Raw genomic sequence first — 17061 nt, 5'->3', positions numbered from 1 at the left:
CCTGACAATCCCGCCAGTGTCGTCGTAAGGGGGATGCGAGGGTGTGCGGGACACCCCGGGTAACCGAGTGGCCCCAACAGCGGCCACCACCTCTAAATAGAAACTTATCAATGCTGAAGTAAATGCTAGGGGAGGTGGTCAGGCTGGTCCCAAGGGTTGGGGTTGGGTATGTGTCGGAGGGGCGGGGTTACTGGCAGTGTTGACGGTGCTAGGCGTGGTGGTCAGGGTGGTCCCAGAGGTATTGGTTAGGAATGTGTCGAGGGAGGAGTTGCTGGCCGTGTTGATGGTTCTGGGGGTAGTGGTGGGGGTGATCCAAGGAGTGGTGATTGGGAATGTGTGTGAGGGTGGGTGCTCAACGTGTTGATGATGCTGGGTTAGATGGTCGGGGAAGTGATTATTTTGGGGTTTGGGTGTAAGGAAGAGGAGTGTATCAAGACACCTCTCCACCCGAAATTGACACCTACCGAAACGTGCGCAAGCTACTCCCGGTGAGGTATATATGGGAAGCGTGGAAGGTGCTGAAGCCCTCTAAAGACCCTTCCCATGTCCTCACTAACCGTTTCCCTATTGTCTCATTAACACCGGAGGGTAGTTCAGCATGCTCTGTAAAGAAAGATCCTTTCTCTATCCACACCACGCCATAAAAAAAAAAAAAAAAAAATACATTCACTCAACATACACACCTTTTCCCAAAATTCAAAATGGCGCACCTTCACTCTACCACGGAGTCCCCGCCTGGGGGGGGGGACCACATATTCCCCCAGGGAGGACTCCCCTTCTGGCTACCGACCTGAGAGGTGTTTTGATAACTCTTCGAACCTCTTTCTTTTCAATTTCTGCAACATTCGCGGTCTTCGTTCTAATTTTTATTCTGTGGAACACCATCTCTCTTCCTCTAAACCTCACCTCCTCTTCCTCACCGAAACACAGGTTTCTGAGGCTACTGACAACAATCTCTACTCTGCTCCCTCCTACTATCTCTATCCTAAATTTCAATCCAAAGCTGGATGTTGCGCCTACGTGCACAACGACATCACGTGTTCTCCTGCCCACGACCTTTACTCTTCAGAATTTTCCACCATCTGTCTAAGACTTCATTGTCATTCTATTACTAAATACATCTGTGCTGTTTATCTCTCACCTAACTTTACTAACTTTGTAAAATTCTTTCACTATTTCAACTCTAAAGTGGAGCACATCTTGACCCACTCTCCCTTCGCTGAAATCTCCATTCTAGATTTCAATGTTCACCACCAGCTTTGGCATTCATCCTCTTTCACTGACCAGCCTGGTGAACAAACCTACAGCTTTGCTCTTCTCAATGACCTAGAGCAGTTGGTTCAGCACTCTACACCTATTCCCGACCGTCTTGGAGACCGGCCCATGATCTTTACATTTCTGCCCGGAATCGTGCCAAATCTATTCTTGGACTTACCAAAATCGCTTTCATCTATATTAAATGTCAAAACCTTGCTTTTTTCTCATTCTTCCAGAGACTTCTGGCACCTAGCCAAACATATTTCCTCCAATTTCACTTCTTCATCTTTCCCTCCACCGCCGTCTCATCTATCACAAAGGCTGAACTCTTCTCTCAAACTTGCTGTAAGAACTCCACCCTGGACGATTCTGGGCATATTCCTCCTACTCATACCCCCTCTGACTCCTTTAAGCCTGTTATTAAGATTCTTCATAATGATGTTTTATATGCCCTCTCTGGCCTCAGCTCACAGAAGGCTTATGGACCTGATGGAGTGCCTCCTATTGTCCTTAAAAACTGTGCTTCCGTGCTGACACCCTGCCTGGTCAAACTCTTTCGTCTCTGCCTATCAACATCTACTTTTCCTTCATGCTGGAAGTATGCCTTTGCACAGCCTGTGCCTAAGAAAGGTGTCCGTTCCAATCCCTCAAACTACCGCCCTATAGCTTTACTTTCCTGTCTATTTAAAGCTTTTGAATCAATCCTTAACCGGAAGATTCAAAAGCACCTTTCCACTTCTAACCTTTTATCTGATCGCCAGTATGGGGTCCGCAATGGGCGTTCTACTGGCGATCTTCTTGCTCTTTTAACTGACTCTTGGTCATCCTCTCTTAGCCGTTTCTCAGTTGTGCTAGACATATTGAAAGCCTTCGATTGAGTCTTGCACAAGTCTTTGCTTTCTAAACTGCCCTCTTTCGGATGCTATCCCTCCCTCTGTTCCTTTATCTCCAGTTTCCTTTCCGGCCGTTCTGTTTCTGCGGTGGTAGACGGTCACTGTTCTCCCCCTAAACCTATCAACAGTAGTGTTCCACAGGGCTCTGTCCTATCACCCACTCTCTACCTGTTATTCATCAATGATCTTCTTTCCGTAACAAACTGTCCTGTCCACTCATACGCCGACAACTCCACTTTGGATTTTTCAACTTCTTTCAATAGAAGACCATCCCAACAGGATGTACACGACTCCAGACTGGAGGCTGCAGAACTCTTAACCTCAGACCTTGCTATCATTTCCGATTGGGGTAGAAGGAACCTTGCGTCCTTCTATGCCTTAAAAAAACTCAATTTCTCCACCTAGCAACTCGACACAATCTTCCAAACCCCTATCCCCTATTCATCGACAACACTCAGCTGTCCCCTTTTTCAACACTAGATATCCTCGGTCTATCCTTAACTCAAAATCTCAACTGGAAACTTCATATCTTCTCTCTCGCTAAATCAGCTTCCTCGAGGTTGGGCGTTCTGTATCGTCTCCGCCAGTTCTTCTCCCCCGCAGAGTTGCTATCCATATACAGGGGCCTTTGTCCGCCCTTGTATGGAGCATGCATCTCACGTGTGGGGGGGCTCCATTCACACAGCTCTTCTGGACAGAGTGGAGTCTTAGGCTCTTCGTCTCATCAGCTCTCCTCCTCCTACTGATAGTCTTCTACCTCTTAAATTCCGTCGCGATGTTGCCTCTCTTTCTATCTTCTATCGCTATTTTCACGCTGACTGCTCTTCTGAACTTGCTAACTGCATGCCTCCCCCTCTCCCGCGGCCCCGCTGCACACGACTTTCTACTAATGCTCATTCCTATGCTGTCCAAACCCCTTATGCAAGAGTTAACCAGCATCGTCACTCTTTCATCCCTCACGCTGGTAAACTCTGGAACAATCTTCCTTCATTTGTATTTCCTCCTGCCTACGACTTGAACTCTTTCAAGAGGAGGGTATCAGGACACCTCTCCTCCCGAAATTGATCTCTCTTTCGGCCACCTCTTTTGAGTCTTTTTTTAGGAGCAGCAAGTAGCGGGCTTTTTTTTATTATTGTTTCCTTTTTTTTTGTGCCTTTTAGCTGTCTCCTTTGTTGTAAGGAAAAAAAAAAAAAAAGGAAAAAAGGAAAAACTCCATTCTGGACGATTCTGGGCATATTTCTTCTGCACATCACCCCTCTGACTCCTTTATGCCTGTTATTAAGATTGTTAAGAATGATGTTTTTAATGCCCTCTGTAGCCTCAACTCTCAGAAGGCTTACGGACCTGATGCAGTGCCTCCTATTGTCCTTAAAAAAATGTGCTTCCGTGCTGACGCCCTGCCTGGTCAGACTCTTTCGCCTCTGCCTGTCAACATCTACCTTTCCTTCCTGCTGGAAGTACGCCTACATACAGCCTGTGCCTAAGATGGTTGACCGTTCCAATCCCTCAAACTACCGCCCTATAGCTTTACGTTCATGTCTATCTAAAGCTTTTGAATCAATCCTTAACCGGAAAATTCAAAAGCACCTTTCCATTTCTGATCTTCTACCTGATTGCCAGAATGGGTTCCGCAAGGGGTGTTCTACTGGCAATCCTCTAGCTCTCTTAACTGACTCTTGGTCATCCTCTCTTAGCCGTTTCGGTGAAACTTTCTCAGTTGCGCTAGTCTCTGCTCCTTTATTTCCAGTTTCCTTTCCGGCCGTTTTATCTCTGCTGTGGTAGACGGTCACGGTTCTTCCCCTAAATCTATTAACAGTGGTGTTCTATAGGGCTCTGTCCTATCACCCACTCTCTTCCTGTTATTCTTCAATGATCTTCTTTCCATAACAAACTGTCCTATCCACTCATACGCTGACGACTCCACTCTGCATTATTCAACTTTTTTCAACAGAAGACCCTCTCAACAGGAATTACAAGACTCCAGACTGGAGGCTGCAGAACACTTAACCTCAGACCTTACTGTTATTTCCGACTGGGGTAAAAGGAACCTTGTGTCCTTCAATGCCTCAAAATTTCAATTTCTCCACCTATCAACTCGACACAATCTATCAATCACCTATCCCCTATTCTTCATCAACACTTAGTCGTCATCTTCTTCAACACTAGACATCCTCGGTCTATCCTTAACTCATAATCTTAACTGGAAACTTTACATCTTTCGCCAAATCAGCTTCCTCGAGGTTGGGCGTTCTGTATCGTGTCCGTCAGTTCTTCTCTCCCGCACAGTTGGTATCCATATACTGGGGCCTTCTCCGCCCTCGTATGGAGTATGCATCTCACGTGTGGGGGGGCTCCTCTCACACAGCTCTTCTGGACAGAGTGGAGTCTAAGGCTCTTCGTCTCATCAGCTCTCCTTCTCTTACCGATAGTCTTCTTACTCTTAATTAAATTCCGCCGCCATGTTGCCTCTCTCTCTATCTTCTATCGATATTCTCACGCTGACTGCTCCTCTGAACTTGTTAACTGCATGCCTCCCCCCCTCCCGCGGCCTCGCCGCACACAACTTTCTACTCAAGCTCATCCCTTTGGGCCCATTTCACACGAACGGTTTCTGCCGCTCCGGCACGTGCCGGACGGTTTAGCTTTACATTGACTCTTAGGCCGGTGTCACACTGTGGGGCGACGCCGCCGCATGACCAGTACCATGTCACACTGTCCGGTAAAGCCGCACACGGCGAGCAGTTTTACCCCCATCAGTCACTGTGGATAGTTATGTTGTCCAAGCTTAAGATTGTTTGTGCTCTTGAGGCAGAAGGATTACTCAAAGAACCCACACGTCGGAGACATTGGGTTCATCCATTTCATGCTGAAAGGGAAACTTGTAAAAGGTTTCATAAGTTCTATGAGAATATAAGGAAATATGATGAAAAGTTCTTTGACTATTACCGAATGTCCAAGGCTTCTTTTGATGAACTGTTGCAAGTTCTAAAGCCTCATATCTCCAAACAAAACACAGAGTTGAGGAGGGCAATAACTCCAGAAGAGAGATTAACCATTACACTAAGGTTAGTAAAAAGATAATACACACTGAATAAATTAATCCACGTCAAACATGGTTTCAAGGGGGAGCGGGGGGAGCGCCGCGCGGCGTGGCCGGACAGTGTGACCACGTGCATTTAACTCTTGTGTGTTTTGTTCTCATATCCGGCGCCGCGAGGCAGAGCTGCCGCGCGGCGCCGCCGCAACATGCTGACCAGCCGGCAGCCGCATCCTGCCGTACTGCCAGCAAGACCGCAGCGGCAAAAAATGCCTCACAGCGGTTTCGGTGGTCATGTGTTGCTATGGGCGCATTCACACATGCGGTGTTTGCCGCGTGCGGCGAGGGATAGTTTTTCTGTTAACACTGGGAGGAAAGGCACGCGACCACTTTGCATCATTGGAAAAGCTGGTATGCACTATATTTCCATCTTATGAACTTTCAATTAATGTACATTGAAATGTAAGTGTCTTACATATTAATTCTCTATACCTCTGTACAACAAACATCTGCATTTAAACTTCAGGGTTATGGTTAATTTAGATTACCACGACACGGAGCTGCTGATCTCGGAGATTGAAAGTTAGTTTAGAAAGACCAGGAAAAAAATGGGTAAGAAAAATTAATAGAACAGGAATTAAGAAGAAGAATGAAGGAATGAGAGGAGGAGGAGGAAGAAAAAGAGGAATAAGAAGAAGAAAAGAAATGAAAGGAGGAATAGGAAGAGGGAGAAGAAAAGAGATATGAAGGGAGGAGAAGAGGAGGAAGAGGAGGAAGTAAAATAAAAACGAAGAGCAAGAGGAATAAGAGGGAAAGGGACAAAAGAGGAATAAAGAGGAAATGAGAAAGTAGAGAAGTAATAGGAGGAAGAGGAAGAGGTAAAGATGAATGAAAGGAGGAGGAAGAATAAAAGGAGGCCGGGAGAGAGGAGTTAGAGGAGGAAGAAGAAAACTAGAACGAAGAGGAATGAGAGAAGGAGATAAGAGAAAGGAATGAGCTCTTCGAGGAAGTGTAATCGAGCTGAGTGGTGATATTTCGGTAAAAAAACCTGTAAACTATTCAAAAGAGGCTTAAACACAAGGAAAAAGTGACACGCCAGAAGAATCCAAAACAAAAAGTATACACAAGGTTGCTTTGGAAATTGAAATAGACGAGTGAGATTCAAAGTTACGGACTAAGGAATTGCCAGGTGACGCGGAAGAAGGAAGGAAGGAGCACAGGCGTATTTAGAAAAAAACTCATATATGTATTTAATAACGACTTTCAATATTTAGCTAATCAAAGGGGGCTATATAAAGTCATCCGTTCAGTGTTCAATGTTTTTCGTGTTATTCTTTTTTATTTATTTGCTTGTTTTCTTTGATTGTTTGCCTTTGATTGCGTGTGTCTACGTTTAACTAATCCAAGTAGACTATTTACAGTCATCCGATCAATGTTATCTTATTTCTTTGAGCAGTTGGTTTGACGGACTTTTTTCGCGTTTCTCCTTTTTTTTTTTTTTTTTTTTTTTTTGCTTGCTTGCTTGCTTGCCTTGACTCCCTCCTCTGATGTAAAAAAAGAAACATCACTAACAAAAAAATGCACCCTGGAGGAGGCGACTGCTATTCAAGGGGTGACTCCAGAATTTTCTCTTTCTTCTTTTTTTGGGGGGGGACTTTGTTCATCAAGTGAACAGACACCACTCTCTATTTTATGTCCTCCATCCTTGACAGACAGAGGTGCACTAAAATATGACTGACAAGCGGATGCGGCAGACACCGCACTTGACCGTAGATGTCCAAGTGCCATGCGGCTGCCGCTCGCCGGAGCGTCAAAAACCGCCTGTGTGAATACTGTCCAAATCCCTTACGCACTAGTTAACCAGCATCTTCACTCTTTCATCCCTCACGCTGGTAAACTCTGGAACAATCTTTCTTCATCTGTATTTCCTCCTGCCTACGACTTGAAGTCTTTCAAGAGGAGGGCATCAGGACACCTCTCCTCCCGAAATAATATTGACTTATCTTTCGGCCACTCCTCTGAAATCTTTTATGGGAGCAGCGAGTAGTGGGCTTTTTTTTTCATTACTGTTTCCTTTTTTTTTTTTTTCCCTTGAGCTGTTTTCTCTGCCGTAAAAAAAAAGGAAGTAGTAGTAGTGGCAGTTCACCCCAGGTGCATGTTGATTGGACGCTGAGGTCAGTGACCTAATCTGATTCATTTTAGCCCACCTTAGGTGTATGTCGATTTATGAAAAAATTGAGAAGTTGTTCTTTACTACTACTACTACTACTACTACTACTACTACTACTGCTACTACTACTACTACCACTACGGATAATATTCACGAAAAGGTAGCCTCCTCTGGCGAAGTTAATATTTACAACATGGATTTCTTTTTAGTCCCTGAATGCAGTGCAGCAACAAGTTACTTCCGAAAAATAGAAGGGAGTCCAGGGGGGTCGAGGGGGGCGAACCCCATCAGTATTATTCCAGAATATGAAGTATACTAAGTACCATCATTACTACGCACTATTACTACTACAACTACTACTACTATTACTTTTACATTATTACTACTTCTACCCTACTACTACCTCCCCTCCTCCCACACACACTGGATCAGGACAATGATAACTTGTGGCCGGGTTCACAGGCTCCCGCTGGTGGAGGCGACGGTACATGAGGTGCTGCGAAAGTCCTCCCTCATATCCTTGGGCGTCCACCATGCGACCCAGAACGACGTCCACCTTGGCGGCTACCTGATCCCCAAGGTAACGTGCTAGACCCCACTGCCACCACCATCACCTATTATCGCAACCTCATCTAGCAAGTCACGTAGCCTATACATTCAGACCATCTGGTTAGGTTGCATGTGTGAAAGGCGTTATGTGAAAGATGTATATTACTATTTTTGCCAGTAGGTAATATTAGGCACTTGCCAGTAACAAAAGCTACTATATTGCAGATATGTTATGAATGCCATACAGTTTTCATCCTAAATGCTCACCCATTTCTCTATTTGGGGATTTCCACTCATGATCGTATATATCTGTGCCTGTCTGTTTGTGCAAAACCAAGTATGAACCGAGTTTCTCTACCCTGCAGGGTGCCATGGTGACGGGGGCTATCATCTGCTGTCATGAGGACCCACAGTACTGGGAGCAGCCAGACCAGTTCAGACTGGAGCACTTCCTTGACGAGGAGGGTAACTTTGTATCCCAGAAGGAGGGTTTCTTGCCGTTCAATACAGGTAAATGTGATATAACGACTTCCATTACTTTATTCCAACATGTCATGAAGCTGGAGCAAGAAATTTTTATCAGCATCGCTGGGTTGTGGAACGCTAATGTGAGCACCTTCTGATGGTCACTTGTGCCGTCATCTATAAGTCAAACCATTTCAAATAATCCGTTGAGGCTTTGACTTCGGCTGGTCCTTTCCTCCTCTGCTCTGCCACACCGTCCCAACACCTATCTCTTCCTCTCATAGGTTACCTTTAGGTAACATAAGAGAGAAAAAAAATAAGTGTTGGAACTGTGTGGCAGAGCAGAGGGGAGGAAAGGACCCGCGGAAGGCAACGCCTCAACGGACTATTTGAATGATTTGTTTAGTGAGCAAGAATGACCCAGATTTTGCATGATTTTGCAAAGTTCTTGCAAATCATGCCGTCTTTGTTCTGGCGCGTCCGATTTCCAAGACGTCCCTCTAATTCTTGCCAAGAATTCATGCTTCTGCGCAAGATATGGCTTAGAAGTCTTAGCAGTGATGTTACAGTGAAAAACATAGAAGCATGGCTGACACTCCAGCTCCTTAGGCTGGCGAGGATGACCATTTCTTGAGGTTCCAGTGGGTAGCACTGGAAGGTTGGGCCGATAATGAGTTCACGAGGTTCCTGTTGTGTTAGTGCGGCACGATAGATCAGTCTACAGCATCCTTGTCAGGTAAGTAAGGTCTTTCCGGTAGGAAAACTCACACCTTCGTCATCATTAAACAAGAAAGTGAAACGATGCCATATGTAAATATTTTGTAGAGACAAGGATGTTCTAATTAAGAATTTCTCCCTAAGCAATGACGCTAAGTATCTAGGGAAATGTTCCCTATGAAACGCAGACCTCGTAATTCAGATCAAATTAACGCGTGTTGCCCTTGATGAATAACATAATGAGAAAGTGTCGGTTCGTGTCAGTGCCTCCTTTGTTTGAGTAAGAGTAAGACAGAGGGGTCTGGCGGGTCACAGGAGGAAAGTATAAGTACAGTCACAAGAATTCTGGATCGTTCTGGTGTGCCTCTGGCTCATTGTAATACTCATCCAATGCAATATTCCCTTCATCTACTTTTGAATGTAGCTAAAAGCTGAAGTATATAGTATCAATGAAGTATTTTACATTCTGCTACAAATCTATGGCTTCTGTAACAATGACAGGTAATTTACATCTACTCCGAGATGGATGGTACGAAAGGTAAAGGTGAGAAGACTCACTGTTGAAGAAGATAAAGAAAATAAATAACTCCGACGAAGAAAAAGAAAATGAATACCTGTGAGGAGAAGAAGTCATTGTCGAGTGACGCGTCTTAATGCTATATGTTGGACTGGGAGTGACTCCTGAGAGCGGCTCGTGTGCTCTTAAACTTGAGGTGAATCTGGCACTCTCAACTTTACTGCTCTGCCTTGCATTATGCACGACGGGGGCAACGGCGCGAAATTTGTCGATAATGAATTATCGTTCCTCCACGCCAGTCATCTGACCCTAAGGAAGTCATCTTACATTGGACAGTGAAGAGTGACTCACGATGAATGTGTCAACTGTCAAAACTGTCACCAGTAGCCTCTGCATAATCAGTGAGCGAGGATTAAAAAAAAAAAAAGCGCTCTCCTGACATCGCTGCAGGTTTGGCCCCGACGCCTGGTGTTTCTTTGCTTTTTTGTCACAATGGGCAAGAGAAGAGATTTGATAAAAGAGCAAATAGCGACAATTTTTGACCTCCATAAGACCAAGCCTCCGTAGAAGAAATATCAAGTTTTGTTGGTGTGAGTGAACGAACAGTTCAACTTTGGATCAAGCGGTTTAGGGATGACGGCGGGCTAGCAACACGTCAGCACAGAGGCCGGCCAGGGAAGGTTCGGAAGACATCCCATCGGACATTAACTATTATCAAGAAACAATTTGAGGTCAATCCTCGTCTAACAGCACGGGAATTAAAAGAACAAAACCCTATAATTTTTAGCAATGTATCAGTTAGTACTGTGCATCGACGCATCCATGACGATTTAAAATTCTGCAGTTGCCGCGCAAGGAAGAAGCCGCTGCTCACCCTTACCCATATGAAGCAGAGTTGACTTTGTCAGGACTCACGTTCAGTGGGATATGACGAAGTGGCAGCATGTGCTGTAGACTGATGAGGCCTGCTTATCTATCAGTGGACAGCGTGAGCGTGGATTTAGTGTGTGAAGGCGCCCCGGAAGTGATCCCCTCAATCCTAAGTGCACTTGCATCGCTGTTAGGCACCCTGAAATATTAAAGGTGTGGAGCTGCTTCTCGTATATCGGCACTGGTGACCTTGTTGTGCTACCCAGAAATGAAATGATGAACCAGTTTAATTATATGGAGCTTCTCTGCGATTGTCCAGCCGTGTGTTGAAAAATGCCGCACAGACGTGTTCATGTTTGCATGGTGGTGCTTCATGTCACCGTGCAAAATCTGTTATTGAGTGGCTTGAAGACTGTCGGGTAGATTTCATAGGTGATTGGCCGAGCAATTCACCGGATTTTCACCCAGTTAAAAATTTGTGGAGCATTATTAAACGGCGTCTGCAAGGGAGGGACACAAGCACCATCGCCAAGCTGGAGGCAGCCTGTCGGGAGGAATGGAACAATTTAGGCCTGGAAATGATCCACAAACTTGCAGAGTCAGTACCCTCACGCATACAGGAGTGCATCAAGAGGAAAGGTGGACCTATTGACTTCTAAATCTTCGGTACGCTCAAAAAATGTGTTTTTTTTTATCAATATCTCATCCTGTTATTTAAGTACGCCGCGACTCGGCGCAAAATGCAATGCGGAGGTACTGTACATACACTTTAAACTCTGACATGACAAAGCAGGCGATCTCATCTGTTGGAGATAGAGCGCATTATAGAAGTAGCCTACCTAACTTTGACTGTGATCATCGACTACGTTAAGACCTCTTCTTTTTAGAACACTGATCAGCTCTAGATTATTGATCGGGATCTGAATCTGACCGAAACTCGCTCTGCGGAAATAGATTGCCTCGAGGCAGATCGGCAGATCAAAACAATGACAATGGCAGGACTGGACTCTTGGATACCGCGACTAATCGTGTTGCTCCATCATTTCTGTTGTTCATTTCCTCTATTCTGCATCTTTAGTGCTTACAAACGCATTGCTGCAGCATTATCCTAACTTATCTGCTCCTCATTACGGGAGGTGGTCTTGGGATGTATACTTCTTATAAATATGGTAATCTGCTGTGTTTTAACCGAGCAGGAGCTAGACTGTGCGTGTCGTCTGCTACATTCCACCTCCGGAGCTGGATCAGGCAGATCATGATCTAGATCACCCAGATCACGATAATCCAGATCTTAATGGTAAATAAAACACAAGCTTTACAGCCAGACCAATGATGTAAAATGGACCATGGTAAGTAAAAGAGGCCTTTATTAAGGTGGATCCTTTCTCATTGGTGGCACTACTTAGGGAGGGTAACTTGCACTTATGAAGCAGCAGTGTTACCAAAAGAGGCTAACACAGATAGTAATCTATCTCCTCTACGCCATTTTCAACTTTGGGTTGCCATAATCTACATTAATGATGGAGGAAAACTCAGCAGAGGCCTACCACTGTGATAAGATGAAATGGCTATACGGGGCACTTAAGGGGTGGCCAGCATTGTGGCCTATTTGAGGAATCATCCAAATGTTGCCCGCTGTACCTGTATAAAACATAGTTGTGATTTTGTTACAAAATGTGAGATGGAACCAGCACAGAAACAGCTACATTCTCTGTCTGCCGACTCCAACCCCGCAACAGACACCACCACAGTACCGGTGGTGCCAAACGCCTATGTCCAGGCTCTCTGAGAGGGTCCATTCTCCTCCCATCGTAAAGCTGACAAAGCCATTAGCAGTTCCTCTGGTCACGAGTGGGACTTACAATCGCACTCGTTCTTCACGATATTTGGAGTCTAATAACGTCCTCCCTACGCCGCTCTTGAGACACTCAGTCATTAGGGGTGGGCAGGTACCGGTACCAGTACCGGTACTAACGGTACCAGCTAAACGGTACGGTACCGGTACCAGATTGCTCGGATTTATTTATTGGATTTATTGATAATTCTTCATGTCCGTTTTTTTTTTTTTTTTTAGGTTGCTAATAAATAGTTATTGTTATTAGACTATGATCGAGTACATCCATAATAGCTATACATGCTATTTTTTATCGAAAAAATAAATATTCACTTCATTCAGAGAGAGAGAGAGAGAGAGAGAGAGAGAGAGAGAGAGAGAGAGAGAGAGAGAGAGAGAGAGAGAAATCACTACTCAGTGAGTGGATATCTCGGTGATATGGGTACTCGATCATAGTCTAATAACAATAACAATATTTATTAGCAACCTAAAAAAGAAAAAGAATCGGACATCAAGAATTATCCAATAAATCCAATAAATAAATAAAATAATAAAATAATGGAAACGGGAGCTGTGATGGAAACGAAAAGCAGGACAAAATGGTGGGAACTTGGGAGGTCAGCGAGGCAGTGACTCAGCACCGAGCACAACATTCAAGGCTTATCGTCTCCACAGGGCCCATACCGCATGGCGACTGGCGAGGCCGCGCTCCGCCGAGCGTCACTAAGATCCAAACGGTACCGGTACTAGCGGCTATGCTCAGTGCCGAGTGATCATGAGGCTTCGCGGCACCAGGCACCGGTACCGGGTGCCGGCTGAATAGATTCTTCTCGGCACCAGGTACCGGTACCGGGTGCCTTTTTATACATGTAAATACCAATTTGTAGCTTATTCATGTCAAAAAGTTTTAAGGAATTTGTTTCTTTAAAAGAGAGGTTGTGTGTGGACAAAGTAGTCACTGTTTGTAATAATTCTTATTATTTTCTTTTGAAGTCTAAACAGAGGTAACAGGTGTGTGAGGTAGGTGTTGCACCAGATAGGTGTACAGTAATACAGGTGTGGTAAGACATGTGCGTTATATAACATTTTCAATACATCAATGGCATTAATTCTTTAATTTGATATAACAGAGATACTAGCCCGGACAATTTAAGGATTTGGTTTGTTACGTGATGCTTAAAGGTCATGGTATCATCATACGTTATTCCTAATAATGTATGTTTATTAGTTCTGCTTATAATGTCATGGGAAGAAAAAAATAGGGACGGAAGCATTGATGGTGACTTATTAGCAAATAGCATATAAAATGCTTTGTTTAAGTTTACTGTTAATCTATTACTCAGACACCATTTATGAAAGATTTGTAGGTCAGTGTTTGCTGTATGTATCATGTCAGTAGGATTTTCACCAGTAATATTTAAGGTTGAGTCATCTGTGAAAAAGATTGTTTTAAGGTTTGTAAATATGTAAATAATATCATTTATATATAAAAGAAACAGGATTGGACCTAAGACATTGCCCTGTGGAACACCGTATTGGATAAGTAGAGATGCAGATAGACAAGTGTGGAATTTGGTTGATTGAGTTCTGTGGAATAAGTAATCCTGAAACCAGTCATGAATAATACCTCTAATTCCATAGTAATACAACTTACGTAATAATAATATCATGTCTGACTATCAAAAGCTTTGGTGAAGTCAACAAAGATGCTTAATAATGACTGTTTATTATCTAAAGTGTTATAGATTTCTTCTGAATAAGTTCTCAAGGCATCGAAAGTGTTTAGACCACGACGAAAATTGAACATTGAAAGCTGTAGGACACAGTGGGCGTGCGCACTGCCAGGCGCGTAGAGAGTGCGCCGTCTCTCTCCTCACTGCCCGGCTCTCGCCTCGGAGGCCCCACAAGGGGTGAGCCATAGTCACTCTCTCTCTCTCTCTCTCTCTCTCTCTAGCGTACTCGCCCGTCACCTCGGGGCTCTCTGCAAAGGGGGAGAAGGCGTCACAAGTTCTAAAGGGGCAGGTATTAGGGCTAGCTTGATGACATCTACTGTTTTTGAAATTTAATATTTCAGGCTTTAAAATTAGGGAAATAAAACTAATGTAATTAATTTATCAAGGACGCAGAAATTGTCTGGGAGAGGCACTCGCGAGAATGGAGCTGTACATCTTCATGGCTGCGTTGCTGCAGAACTTCACCTTCTCACCTCCTGAAGGCTGTGAGGTGGACTTGGAACCCAGCTCGAAGCAGCCATCCGGTCAAATGACCAAGGACCAAAATATTCTCATCACTACGAGGAAATAGTCTGCTGCACACTTCACTTCATAACTATCCAGTTAATTTCCTAGAAACGTATCAAACTTGAAATCATCGTCCTGAGACATTATTATGTAGTCCACTGCAGGACAATGGCTTTTTTTTCCCAAACTTTTCCACTATCCCTTATTCTTCGACAACACTCATCTGTCACCTTCTTCTACAAGAAAAAACATCCTCGGTCTATCCTTAGCTCAGAATTTTAACTGGGTTCTTCACATCTCTCTTACTAAATAAGCTTCCTCGAAGTTGGGCGTTCTGTATCGTCTCCGCCAGTTTTTCTTCCCAGCACATATGCTTTCCATATATAAGACTGAATTGATTGATTGATTGATTCTTTATTTAACTCGATAGGTATTATAATATATACATTTTTCTTTACAAAGTTATATTGGCTCGTTGAGCTTATGCTCTAATACGAGCCTAAAGAAAACATATGATTTTAGAATTCTATCACAGGATGGTTGGGTTATCTCCAAGGTTAGGGGAAGGTGGGGCACAGCGGGACAATAAGATCTTTGAAACAAAATATCTCCTTTTTTTGAACAGCTATTACAAAACTAAAATAATGGAAAGCAAATAGCACCATTTAGCAATAATAGACATGTGCGTAAGAAACAATCACCTTCTTTGGAAAAGCTGTGATCCTCACAAAAGAACATTTTCAAATTTGTCCTACTGTGCCCCAAGGTGGGTGGGGGGGGCACAGTGGGACAAGAAGTGGGCCACACTAGAACATGAATAGTACACATTTCTGAAACCAAATTTCAAATCAAATTTAAGGTACGAATTTTGTCTCTTTGTTGTGCCGCATGTGCTAGGCTTGGGGATGATGACCTTGACGTCAGCTTGATGGACGCTATATCCTGCCCTTGTGGAAAGAAAAATACCAATGATTTCTATTTTCTCCGAAGATATGACACTTCGTAGTCGCCTTCATCACCTTTTTCCTTTGCTATGAGGCATTTGTTATAATACTTCTTGATTGCAGCATCAAATTCAACCAGTGGGACAGTGTCCCTGTGCCCAGATTTAAGTGTCCCAGTGCCCCATTTGATATTATACAAAATAAATTCATGTACATTCACTACCAGGAAAGCACTTTGTAATAGAAACATATCATTATGCAAATTTAATTGTTATACTTAGATGATATATATATATATATATATATATATATATATATATATATATATATATATATATATATATATATATATATATAGAGAGAGAGAGAGAGAGAGAGAGAGAGAGAGAGAGAGAGAGAGAGAGAGAGAGAGAGAGAGAGTGGAGGATTTTTTTTGTTTTCACCAAATAAGTGTAAATATAAAATGCGAATACCCAATATATTGTATTTTTGTACTAATATTTCTTAGAAAATTTAGGTACCGTAATTGTCATTGGTCAACAGATATTTAGTGATATGTAGGGGACATGGGACATGGGGCACTGTGGGACAACCCTGATTCTAGAAGTATTGGTCTCTCTCTCTCTCTCTCTCTCTCTCTCTCTCTCTCTCTCTCTCACATACACACACACACACAGCTTCTTACATGGACAAACGTACATTAAATATCATCATAATAGCTTGCTAATAAAGGTTCCTTAAGTTTAGATTTAAACATGTGTTTGGAGGTGGCGAGTTTAATATTATCTGGCAGGTGGTTCCAGAGCCCCGCAGCGCCACACACTGCTGGCCGTGCAAGGTGCGGCACAACGGCAGCCGGAGTGTGAGAAATGATTCTATAGTCCGTCGTAGGGAAGCCTCAACTGTTGTATACAAATAAACCAGTTTGTAGTGTTATAATATCAGTTAATTTACAAGATTATGGTGTAAAAAGTGTTGATTTGTGTGATCAAGGTAGTTCAGGTTGAACATGATCCGTAATATTTTTTTTTTGTAATAAATAAACTTTGTAGTTGAGTTTGGTAAGTTCCCCCCATATTGCTGCACAGTAAATGAAATATGGATATATTAAACAAATATATTTGCTTGATATTATCCTGATTTGAGCAACCCTTTATCCTATAAATTACCCCTACTAATTTAGATACTCTCGTTTTTACTTCGTCTTTATGAGCTTTGCATTTAAGATCGTTATCGATTAAAATACCTGAAGATTTAACTTCATTTACCCTATATATCAAACAGTTACTTATTCTTACGTTAACAGCAGCTGGATGACTGAGTAGTGTGTGGGTTCCCATGTAATTTGTTTTTGTTTGGTTGAGAGTTAACTTATTGCTACTTATCTAATTTGAAACATTTATAGTTCGCTGTTTAGTGTGTTCTCTACTTGTTTGAGGTCAATAGTCAAAGGACTATTTACCTTGAAGGTAAATAGTCGTGTCATCATCAAATAAAAGGAAATTTTACTTTTTACAAGAACGCACTATATCATTAATGTATATTAGGAACAATATCGGGCCTAAGAC

At 43.2% G+C, this 17061-nt stretch overlaps 1 protein-coding gene across 2 annotated transcripts in view; it reads left to right on the top strand.

The window, feature by feature from the left end:
- The window catches only part of LOC127009403 (cytochrome P450 2L1-like), a 62451-nt gene extending 46969 nt beyond the window's left edge, over positions 1-15482 (top strand). For both annotated transcript variants that reach the window (XM_050882479.1, XM_050882480.1), the window contains exons 9-11: positions 7820-7937; positions 8272-8416; positions 14429-15482. In XM_050882479.1, coding sequence (XP_050738436.1) covers positions 7820-7937; positions 8272-8416; positions 14429-14613 — 448 coding nt within the window. In that variant the 3' untranslated portion in view covers positions 14614-15482. The remainder of the gene's footprint in view (positions 1-7819; positions 7938-8271; positions 8417-14428) is intronic.
- Positions 15483-17061: the final 1579 nt, after the last annotated feature.

The sequence above is a fragment of the Eriocheir sinensis genome, chromosome 40, assembly GCF_024679095.1.
Source record: "Eriocheir sinensis breed Jianghai 21 chromosome 40, ASM2467909v1, whole genome shotgun sequence".
Lineage (NCBI taxonomy): Eukaryota > Metazoa > Arthropoda > Malacostraca > Decapoda > Varunidae > Eriocheir > Eriocheir sinensis.
Note: the sequence above shows the minus strand (reverse complement) of the source record. Positions and strands in the feature narration are given on the sequence as shown.